Here is an 11,274-nt window from a genome sequence, read left to right as displayed (position 1 = left end):
AAAAAAAAAAAGGCATGAGCTGTCAGACTGAAATCCCTGCACTGAATCAGAAGAGTATACCAAGACAGTCATTAAGTTTCTATAAGTTGAGTCAACTGCAGTTAAAATCTTTACCACACACTGAAAAAGTGGTGTTTGTTTGTAGAAAAGGATAGGCTGTGATGTGGTGATTGTCCCATTGAAAGACTTGCTTGATACACTGGTAAGGTAAGACAGACTTGCAGAAGGGACAGGAATTCAGTTACATTTTTATGTTAGCAGTGATTAGGAGACTCTGATCATCTGTGTCATTGCTTCTTCATTGGTCTGAGATGGATCCTAGAGATGCAAAATAAATGTCATATTGTAATTTCAAAAATTTTCCATAACAGAGAGTCACTCACAACTGCCTTTATCAAGAGAAGATACTCCTGTTCCCCCCTCTGCCCACAATCTTCAAACATATCACATTTCTACTGGGTTTTACAAGCCACTGTAAGATAACTGTGATACACATATATTAATAATTCCTAGCAACATATTGTGTCTGGTATTTGGGAAGACCTATTAATGGAAGGTCTAGGTCTAGTATTTGAAAAGGATTCCACTTTAGAATGAGAAATATTATTCCACTAAAGTCATGGGACTACTTTAAAGTACTGGTCAACAACAGAATTTGCTACTTCTACCCTATGATATTCCCTTCTTTGAAACCTTTCTTGCATTTTATTTACATATCTAAGTAGACAACTAGAATCAGACAAACATTTTTGAATTTTCCAACACGTGCGAGACAAAGCATGTCCCTTAATACACATCCTACTAAGGAAACTTCTGGTATGCAATCACAACAGCTGCACAGATTGTATTTTTTAGAACAATAAACACAGGCATTCTCTATTTGTAAAACAAACTGAATACATTTCTATCAACATTACTATGAATTAATTACTCAAGGTAAATAAGTGCTTGCTCTCTAAACAAAGTGAAGAGAGTAAAAGGGAGGATTTCTTTACAAAGCTTGAAACAAAAACCTAAAGGCAGGGAGAGACAAAGGTCAGTAGCCTACCCCCAAAAAACAGAAAACAGCAGCAACACTCTTCTACAATGTAACCTGGAGAACTCAAAGCGTGAGCTGCTCAAAGAATAGACAAAATTCTACTTACCTGCATATGGGGACTGTCTTTTTCCTTCGGTGAGAAGAAACGTCCACCTTCTCCTCGCTTCCTGGCCATGGCGTGACGATGCCGAGATTCATGCAAGTATTTCTGTCACAACACGGAAGAGAAGAGCAATGAGAGCAGCCTATTCCTCCTTAGCTCAGTACTTACAGTAATTGAGAACTCGGCAGAAAAACCCGATGCGGGCTCCGTTCTTTCCCCCACCCCTGAGATAAAATGTTTATGGTAAAGACCTGTTTGAAGGAGAGACATTAGATGAGCTATTGAATATATGGAAAGGAAGGACTTACTACCACCAAGGGACTTAGAGATTACTCAGAAGTAGTTTATGAACAAGAAAAAAAAAGGAAAAAATACTAAGACTCCAATCATCATTGTTCTTTCAGAGATGATTTTCTGTGCCTTTCTCATGCAGCAGCCCTGTATTGGATCGGTGTTACATTCTCACCCTTCTTTCTTTAGGAATTTTCCCCTCTGCTTCAAGCTTTGCACGTGCCTGCCTCCTCTTCAGGATTCGATGATACTGCTTAGCATTTACATAGAGGGGCTCTTCTTCAAGCATCTCTGCTCCAGGCAAAGGTATTCGCTGGATAGCTGGTACTGATCCCGCTCCAGGTACCATCTGTACAGAGAAGAATGGTTTCAGAACTGTTAGTTTAGAATGAAAAGGGAATGCAGAAATACACTTTTTGAAGTGTTTGCGATGGAATGGGCTTGTTTTTCCTTCAGTTAATGCACCAATTAAAATGAAAGGAGTAATAAAGTTGTTCTCAAACTGCAGGACAAATTTAAATAAATCAATGACACACCATTTGTACTTCCTTTCCTCGTGATAATGGTTAAAATTTCAATACAATACACAATTCTATGACTATGTTATTGCATCTTGTCTAATTTGCATGCAGGACATGACCATCACTTCCCCTTCTTTTAGGCTATGACTTACTTAATTTATATGATAATTTCAGAGCATTTCTTAAGCAATTATTACTCATAGAGCTGCTGACATCTAGTGGAGACGAACAATAAAGTTCAAGTTGAAAGGCATCAAACTACAAAGACATAAGAACTGGCAGAAAAAAATCCTAAGAATCAGAAAAGCAAATACTAAGGAATCCTCAAGAAATGCAGTAGTCGGTTCAATCTTTTAAAATGTCTGCTTATCAACTAACAGCTTATTTTTGAATTTCAGCTCCTAGATTTTTAACTCAATCTGCTGTAGCTGAAAGCAAATAGAGAGTACACAGATCACAACAGGACAGTGGCCATTAAAATCGAAAGCTTTCATCCCTTGAACTTCCAACTCCTGTTAGCTGCTGAGAAGACTGACCACATTAAGCTGACATGGATCTCAGACAACAACTTCAGCACTGACACCTTACAGCTCTACCTTCAAGTTAAACAGAGTTAAACACGTACCATAACCATTCCACCTGAATTGACAACATTTCCAGCAACTGGCAGTGTCACTGTAACAGTCCCTTGTCCGCTGCTGGTGGTATTGGTGTTGGCTCCTGCTTGCACAATTTGTGCTCCAGCCAAACTGGCTGCTGGAATGGTGATCATGCCTGTAACAGGGACTGTAACTTTAAGAAAATAAAACACAAAAGAAAACAAAACAAACAAAAACACGCACACAGAAAGAAGGGAACACCATTAGTCCCACTTCTGCTTTTCACTCATTCACCCTTCCGTAAGATTTAGAAATGCATTACAAGGTATCAACTAAAACATACTTCGTATTTTTTGTGCCTGCGCTGTAATCCCAGCCTCAGGTAAGAGAGCAGGTATTTGAAAGTGCAGAAGGAAACAAGCATTCCTATTCTAACAGTTCTTACCATAGAAAAAAAAAGCATTTTTCAGTTTTCCTGTGTAAGGATACAAACATCTCTTCTTCCATTTGCTGTGCCATCACATCACAACAGTCACAGCACTGCAACTCACAGTTTGCACTGACAGCCATTACAAGGCAATGAAAACCTATAAAATGGACTTTGTGAAGTCCCAATTTTTTGCACCAGAGCTCATACCTTGTTGGAGAATGGTTCCATCAGCGTTAACGGGCTGATAGACTATGGTCTGCCCTTCAGCCGTTTGTGCTACTTGTTGTCCTTGAACTGCTATTTGTTGCTGAGTCTAAACAAAACAGAGAACAAAGGAACTTCAAAAACTGCTTCTTTCTCAAATTTCACAGCTCCTGAATTAATACACAGTGCTTACAGCATTTTCAGGCATGTATTTCTTTTGCTTTATTACTAGCATAAAGAAATAGAATGGAGTACAAACCAACTGAACTGAAGGTAAAGCACCTGAAGCACGTATAATAAACTCTCTCTAATACTGTAGTATTTAACATTCAGAGAAACAAGTTCCAATTTCCTATCTCTATCAGTGCATTAAATTCTGGTCCTAACAACAACAACAAAAAAACAGCAGAAAACCCAGGTATGACTGGACTACTGCACGAAATGGCGCAAGGATGACATTAGCAGTACTTATGTTTTCAAATTGCAACAGATAGACAAAAACAGCCATGAACCAATATACAGAAACACGATGGATAAGAACATGCAGTCTATTTATGCTGTCCCAGGGTTACATATGAAACACTACAACGATATTAATTTTATTCTCAAGTTCTCCTCCACATTAATATTTTTTTCCCTTTTTACTTAACCGTATCTTAAGTCATTTGCCAAGTTTCTCTTCCTGTTCCTCTCAAGAAAACCCTTTCATGCTGGTGCAGTTACCTGTGTCTGGCCAGCAGTAACTGCAGTCTGTGGCTGCTGTATAATGATCTGCTGGGTCTGGCCCTGCTGCCCCTGTACCTGTACAGCCTGCCCACCTTGAATCTGAATCTGACCTGGCTGGACCAACTGAATCTGTGGAAGAAAGAGTCAGAAAGGAACATTAACTATGCCTCTTATTTCTCCCTCCTTGGCCTCAGCATTACCAGATCATCTGAGGATGATTCATTGCTGCAAAGAAAAAAACAAAAACAAAAAAAACCCACTGATACTTCTCTTTTCTATTTTATAGTGAAGAGTTTTAAATTACTCTTCCTCGTGACGCAGCAGTCACTGATAGAACAACAGTCAGGAACGTACAGAATAGAGGAAATGTAACATGGAACATGCCAGTGTCGTCATGTTCTACCAGATCTCCACTGCTTACACAGTAAAACAATCAGAAGAAATAAATTCACACAGAACTAGGAATACTACTCAGGTGAAAGAAATGAGGAGTAAGATTTAAGATATCTGCAGAGCATTAATCATCCAGCATACAGAAGTACTCAGGACACAAAAATGTCATCAGCTTTGTGAAATCTTTCCACCAATTCGGAACATTTTTTTGAGATTAAAAAAAGAAACTGGGATATGGTTTGCAGCTTCTGCTTTAGAACCCAGTTACAGACCTTCCTCAACAACCTCAGCATAAAGAACCTAAGACAAAAAATATTGTCTTTCAGCCAAGGAGTTTGAATTCAGTAACTAAATAAACCTCTCAAGACACCACCACCACCACATGCCTTCCTGGGCTGTGCAGAACTTCATTCCCAAATCTCATTCTCTAATCACTAAAACACTTCCAACAGGCTGCTCTCAGCAGTTCTTCCCTTATTTCTGAGGAAAACGCTTTGAGCGCCTGCTGAAATTTAAAAACTGTCTTTTAAATAATTCAAAGCAATCGCTTCCAATAAAATCATCACATATCCTTCCACAATATTACTTTATTTGCAGCGGAGATGTTGAAATCCACCTTCTGCCATCACATGTAAGATGAACTCAAGCACAAGAATTATTTTCAAGATTTCTTTTTTTAAAGAATTCAAGTATATTCTATGAACTTGGAAGTTCACTACCCCTTAAAATACCACAGCCCGATGTGAAGTATATTTTAGATCCACACAGTTCACTGTGGCAGATCCACAGCCATCACTGCCCAGGCCGTTCTAACAGCGCTGAGGCGAAGACGCTCTATCTGACAAGGCAGGAACACAGCAGTTCATTCTCTGCAATTAATCTCTAATGAAATCAAGGTTATCTCACCTGCTGCAGTCCTTGCGTTCCAGAAACAGGCACTTGCATGATTGTCTGGCCCTGGCCCCCAGGCACAGCCTGCACCATGATGGGCTGGCCAGTCGATGTGATCAGCTGCCCTCCGCTCACCTGCACCATTAACGGCTGCCCCTGGACCTGAGGAACAGGAGGAAAAACAAACAGAACAATGAAAAAGTCTGGTGGTGTGAAACCAGGAACTGAAGTGGACACCACACGTGGCTAACTGCTTACCTATCTTAATGCAATGACCAGCCAGAGAACTGAGTCACTTCAGGTACAGCAAGAGTCACAGTGCTGGGCTCATAACCAGTATCAAATACCTTTAGTTTCTGCAACTCTCTCCATGCTGCTCAGCTGAATTTTGTAAATTATCTTTTCCTGCTGCACTCTAACCAATAAAGCATAAAAGCTGGATAAGTTTTCTAGGCACTATAACTATGTTCACGCACAGCCCAAGAGCAAAGTGTAGTAAAAGAAACTTCATTAACTACATCACTACTAATCTTTTACTGAGGCTTCTAATGAGAAAAAGCTCAAAGTAAGCCATTCTGGCAGAGAGATTCTGCAGCAGCTTCGCTCTCTCCAATTACATGCTTACAGCATTTCCATTTCCTAACCAATATACAGCATGTGATATTCTCAGAGAATTTTTTCACAGCTATTAAGTGAAGTTATTAATGTAACAGCACAAAATGCAGCTCAGTAAGGAGGAGTGACAGCAAATGAGCTGCAGACATTTCTTGGACAAAAACTTATAGCAGATTTCAAAATTGCACATAAAGGTCACTGCAATCCGTCACTAGGAAAAAGCCTGATGAAGAAAAAGCAAGGAGAGAAACTCCCCATTTAAACTTTATTACCTTCTAAGTCCCCAAACTCTCCCAAATGTGTCTTTGAGAAGACTACAGAAAGCCACACCTCCGCTGGAACGTGAGATGAGTCTTTTGAGCTGGGTAATTACTCCTAAGCACGCTCTCAGTTGTTTACAAACCAGATCAACGTGACAAAAAAAAAAAATCAGTGTTCATGGGTTTTCTAGCAGTAAAATTCAAGACTACGCAGCACCAAACATTCACTCTTCAAGCACTTTCACTGTAGAACACCAGACTAAGCATCAGCACAGATTTTCATCACATTTCACTTAAAAAACCCAACAACTTCCCTTTGCATAGTTCAAATACCCTAGTGAACTACATGTTAACACACAAACAGACTCAACCACAGTTGTATCCCAGGGATCAACACCTTAAATAGAACACAGTAGCTCTAGGGGTCACCTGATCCCCTTGCCACATTGATCCATTCATTCCTCAACCTCGCAGCTATCACACAGAAGTCACTGACAAAATGGGCAGTGTGTGTTTTGAGTTACCAGAGATAAAAGCATGCTCATGTCAGCCAGAGAAGCACAGGCAGCAGTACTACATCCAACAGGCAGAAAGTAAAATGTACATTCCAGGATTCTTGTTAATGCATTAAGGCAAGCAAAGGAAAAAAAAAAAAAAAAAGAAAATAAAGTAGGGAGAAGTAGGAGGTCACAGTGATCCAAGCAATTCAAGTCAGCCAGCTTTTCATACTTGAACTCCAAACATAAAAAATGCTGTGTTCAACTTGACACCTGGCAAGACCATTCAGACCTGAAGCAAAACCAAACTACTAAGTGAGCAATGCACTGCTAAACTGCTACAGCTGCCCAGGGCTCATCAGCTCCTTCACAAATTTCCTACATGAGCTGATGAGATGACAAATGTATTTGCACGGCCCAGAGTACTTCACACTGAAGTAAATCAAGGCTTGAAATGACCACGTATTTCTTTCCAATTTCTGTTGCGTGTGCTGTTAGGCAACACACATTTGAGCCTCCCTGCAATGTATATATACAGGCAAGAAATGAGCTCAGTCCTGCAGGAGCTAATACTGTTCCCAGGTAGCTTTTCCAATTTCAGATAAAAAAAACTTTCTCTCTTCATGCTGGTGGGTCACCCCCTACCTCTGTGTCTCTCTTTCATGTAGGAAAAAAACCTGCAGAACTACTCAGTGAGTATCAGAAATGTAATCTTGGAAGTACAGAAAATCTTTAAGCTTTGTTTCTTTTAAGTTGTGTGTCTTGACTTCATTATCTTGGTGTGTTTCTTCCCTTTTGACTCCCATTTCATCCACTACTTGCTTTCTGAATTACAACAGCTGGAGTTCATGAATACACCTGTGATCCAATGAAAAGCTATAACCTCTCTCTCTTCATGGGAACCTCACATAAAGCACACAGTGTCGGCCAACACTGCTCCTGTCCCTATTTCAAATCCTGTAAAAAACACAGCATTAGATATGTGGCGATGGGGAGAGTCATGCAGTGCTCACAAACACAATTAGAGAGGTCACCACTACCTGGAGGGTCTGGACTTGCTGGCCTGAGGCGGATGCCACCTGGGCCTCAGTCTGCAGCTGGACAGCAGTGACACCACCCTGCTGCTGGGAACAGGAACAGGAAGAGCTTGAAACACGGAAATGCACAGCTCACACAAGAGACAACCACACTTTGCTGAAGAGGATGAATTTTAAAATTCATATACGCTGCTCTTGGAACATATGGAACATGATTTAACAAATCTAAGAACAGAATACTGGCAAACCTGTGCATCATACTGGTAAGCTTCAACATTCCAAACAAGTCAATTACAAAGAATGTGAGAGGTCATTTTACAGAAATTAAAATCTCTGCTTCGCTGCTTTAGGCTGCTGCCTATCTGCTAAATGTTTCCTTTCACTACTCAAACTTCTTGTGAAAGGCTTCCAAAATTATGATTTGTTAGCTACAATAAAGGCCACACATTCCTTTCTGCACAGAAGAGCAGCACAGCAGACTAAGAGTTCATCTGTGTCATCCCTGCATCAGCGTCTTCCCACCACTGACCTTGAAGGATGATCTCGAGATGTTGCAAGAGCAGTTAAATCTAAAAGCCTCATCTATCTTTAGCCTCCTTAGTAAGAGTCTCAAAATAATCAATGTTAACTGTGTTAGCATTTTGAGAGACGAAAGGACAGTCTCTCTCCTGAAAGCTGTACAACTGGCTTCTTCAAAAGAAAAAATCACTTAGAAGAACATTTCATGTGCAGCAAATCACTGTGTTTGAGAGCATGTACTAAAAATGGAAGAGGTCAGTGAATGTTTTTACCTCTATTACTTAGAAGATACCAATCAAATCAAATACACCTTTGGTTACCTGCTGGAATCAGGTATTTTTGATAATTCTTAATTTGTCATCTTCTAACTCCAATTCCAATCTTATTCTTACTGAAAAAAAAATCAAACTCAACTCAATTCAGTGGAAGGAGCTGCTCCCAGCCATCAAGCACTCCAGCAGGCTGATGGCACAGCAATGTGTCCCATTGAAAACATAATCCAGCATCTCAATCCTGCACATGACAAACTAAGACACACTTCTTGCCTTGAACAAAGACGCAACCAAAGTAGTTCAGCAGCAGCACAGCTCCCCTGTAAGCGCATTACTCAATGCACGTGGCTGAAACTTAACACTGAAAACCTACAATCTTAAAACCAAATCAAAACCAGCCCAAGAGCCTGCATGTTCTAATCCATAAACTAGAATCTTTTTTCTGGAATGGATGAACTCAACCAAAGTTACATGGTTGCTTGGTTTGTTGTTTTTTTTTTTTCCCCCCACTCATTTTGATGCATCTGAGGTAAAAACCTAAAGGATTTCAATACATATTTCCTTTGTATTGTTTCCTCCATTTCAAGAGGATGTTAGTTTCCTCAAATCACCACCAGACTGTAAACTCCCTATTCCACTGGAATTAAAACTAGTATTCCATTAATAAAGGTATTTTTTATAAACCTATTTACTGTGATTTCAACAAGACGACACCACAGCTGTAGTAACAGAACTCAGGTAAACTCAGGGGATCACAAAGCATCTCGCTGGTTCTGTGCAAGGTGAAGGTCTGTAAGCCACCAACACCAGCTCACCCACTGCAACTCCCCATACCTGCTGCTGAATCTGCCCCGCCTGCACAACGATCTGCTCCGTGGAACTGTTACTGTTGGCTGTGTACTGCTCCATGGCGCTTCAGTTCAACGCTGACCAAGGCACAGCACAGTCTGTATAACTGGCAAGACAAGAGAAAAAAAACGTGTGATTATTGTCCCAAAGTTTGAAGGTTGTTGTATCCTACAGCAGCTGAACAGCAAAGCACCCGCTAATATGGAGGTGGTGCCTTGTGCACACTCGGACTAACGGCCATGGTTTAACTGCAGACCTTCCTCTTTCATAATGTTACCTCCCTTTAGAACAGAAAACAAGGTTTGGGTGTAAAACTGAACTAGACATTGAGACTTAAAACCAGGTGAAACAGTCTCTCCTTCCCCAACTACACAACAGTCCCTCCTTATCTCTACTCCTTCCTCACATATATTTTGAAAAGACAGCAGATCTCATTTCTTGGACCCTTGCCTAGACATATGAAGAACATGCTATTCAAAGAAAATACTTTGTTCCATTACCTCCTCTTCCCTCACATCATCCACAAAGGAATTCTTACTCTTACTTTTAATGAGATATCCGATTTACCCCGTGAAAAGGCAGCACATAACTTTCATCTTCCAAGTCTAAAACAGCAACAAAAAGAAAAGCAACAATTTTCAAGAAAAAACATATACAGACTGTAGTCCCAATTTCCACTACCTGGAAGAGTTGCTGTGCTTACAGCTGTAACACTGCTAAAACTTCCCGCCCTTTCACTTTACAACATCCTTTCTGCTTCAGTGTCATTTATCCAACAGCTCTCCCTACATCACCTTATCCCTGTAAGCTAAGAAAACACACAATTATTTATCACATTTATCGCTAACTTCTTTTAGCATTAACATCACTGTGCACCAAGATGGACCACAGGCAAGTCTTATTACAAGAGACTTGATACCCAGCCATAATAATGTAAGGACTGGGACTTTGGTTCAGAATTTTGATGCAATGATACTAACCCTGGAGATCACAACGGTAACCTGAGTCACAGCAAAGGAAGGCCCTGCACTCTGATGCAATATAAGCTCCATCTGTGCCTCATTTAGCAGTAGCTCCTCACTGCCTTCCAGAAGAAAAGATGCTTTTTTTTTTTTCCTGCAGATGACGCTGCCTATCAAAGTTTCCATTTGAATTCTGCACAACGTATTTAATTTCTGCCCTCGCTGCCTGTGGGCCTACCAGGAAGCAGCTCATTCAGCAGGGAAGCTGCTCAGTAACAAGCACAGGACACCACTAAGTTCTATCTGCAAGAAGACTTCAGGCTTTCTTAACACCAAATCAGAAATTAAAGGATACTTGTATTTAAAATTGCTTTCTCTCAGCTCCCTTGTGTCAGCCCTGTCTCTGTAACATACGACAGCACTGCAGTCCAAATTCAGGTGCACAGGCTGTGGCTGTGAGCTGAAGTTCCACATGTGCAGGATCACAGCCCTCCAAGGGATTACTTCAGTTCCTTCATTGAAACAAAACAGCACCAGTGTTACTATATCAAAACTGAATTTTAAAGCTCAGCCTTCACCTTCAGTAGGTGCTCCTCCCACAGCTGATCTCACTTATCAGCTCCTGCTCAGCAACTGCCTGTACTGAAAATGATTTAAGAGCTCTGTGTTAACGTGCACTCATGTATAGAATCACAGAAGGCTATAGGGCTGAGTTGAAAAGGACCACGATGATCATCAAGTTTCAACTCCCTGCTATGTGCAGGGTCACCAACCACCAGACCGCCCAGAGCCACATCCAGCCTGACCGTGAATGCCTCCAGGCACGTGTGCACACATATACGAGCATACTGAACCTACAGCAACTGTTCCCTCAGCCAATTACCTGCACCAAGAACCACTTAGCACCAAAGCACCATTTTAAAGCGCGCTGCACGCCGACGTTCAATCCGAGCCGGCAGCTCCCTGGGGCAGCCAGCCCTCGGGGCACGGGCAGAGCACGGAGCCCCAGGCGGGACGCACCGACATCACCCGGCCACGCGTCGGGGGAGCTCGGCGAGGAACGGCG

At 41.2% G+C, this 11,274-nt stretch overlaps 1 protein-coding gene across 14 annotated transcripts; it reads right to left on the bottom strand.

Annotated features, from left to right (window-relative positions):
- Positions 1-33: 33 nt before the first annotated feature.
- NFYA (nuclear transcription factor Y subunit alpha) lies at positions 34-11,253 on the bottom strand. Of its 14 annotated transcripts, XM_010724317.3 has the most exons (11): positions 10,227-11,084; positions 9,928-10,054; positions 9,232-9,352; positions 7,607-7,693; positions 5,213-5,359; positions 3,911-4,042; positions 3,191-3,296; positions 2,580-2,746; positions 1,609-1,782; positions 1,146-1,247; positions 34-318 (listed from the first exon to the last, which is right to left on the bottom strand). In XM_010724317.3, the coding sequence occupies exons 3-11, from the start codon at positions 9,304-9,306 to the stop codon at positions 265-267; spliced, it is 1,044 nt and encodes a 347-aa protein (XP_010722619.1). In that variant the 5' UTR covers positions 9,307-9,352; positions 9,928-10,054; positions 10,227-11,084; the 3' UTR covers positions 34-264. The 14 variants fall into 14 exon arrangements, with proteins under 14 accessions (XP_010722619.1, XP_010722616.1, XP_010722617.1 ...); XM_010724314.3 differs by lacking the exons at positions 9,928-10,054; positions 10,227-11,084 and adding an exon at positions 11,229-11,253; XM_010724315.3 differs by lacking the exons at positions 9,928-10,054; positions 10,227-11,084 and adding an exon at positions 11,092-11,215.
- Between the last annotated feature and the right edge of the window lie 21 nt (positions 11,254-11,274).

Source organism: Meleagris gallopavo, chromosome 28 (genome assembly GCF_000146605.3).
Source record: "Meleagris gallopavo isolate NT-WF06-2002-E0010 breed Aviagen turkey brand Nicholas breeding stock chromosome 28, Turkey_5.1, whole genome shotgun sequence".
NCBI lineage: Eukaryota > Metazoa > Chordata > Aves > Galliformes > Phasianidae > Meleagris > Meleagris gallopavo.
Note: the sequence above shows the minus strand (reverse complement) of the source record. Positions and strands in the feature narration are given on the sequence as shown.

Coding starts and splice junctions, on each gene's coding strand:
- NFYA (XM_010724314.3), bottom strand. CDS start 9,306: ATGGAGCAGTACACAGCCAACAGTAACAGTTCCACGGAGCAGATCGTT. Junction 3,297..3,910: donor TTACTGCTGGCCAGACACAG/GTAACTGCACCA, acceptor TGTTTTGTTTAG/ACTCAGCAACAAATAGCAGT. Junction 1,783..2,579: donor ATTCAGGTGGAATGGTTATG/GTACGTGTTTAA, acceptor TTCTCTGTACAG/ATGGTACCTGGAGCGGGATC.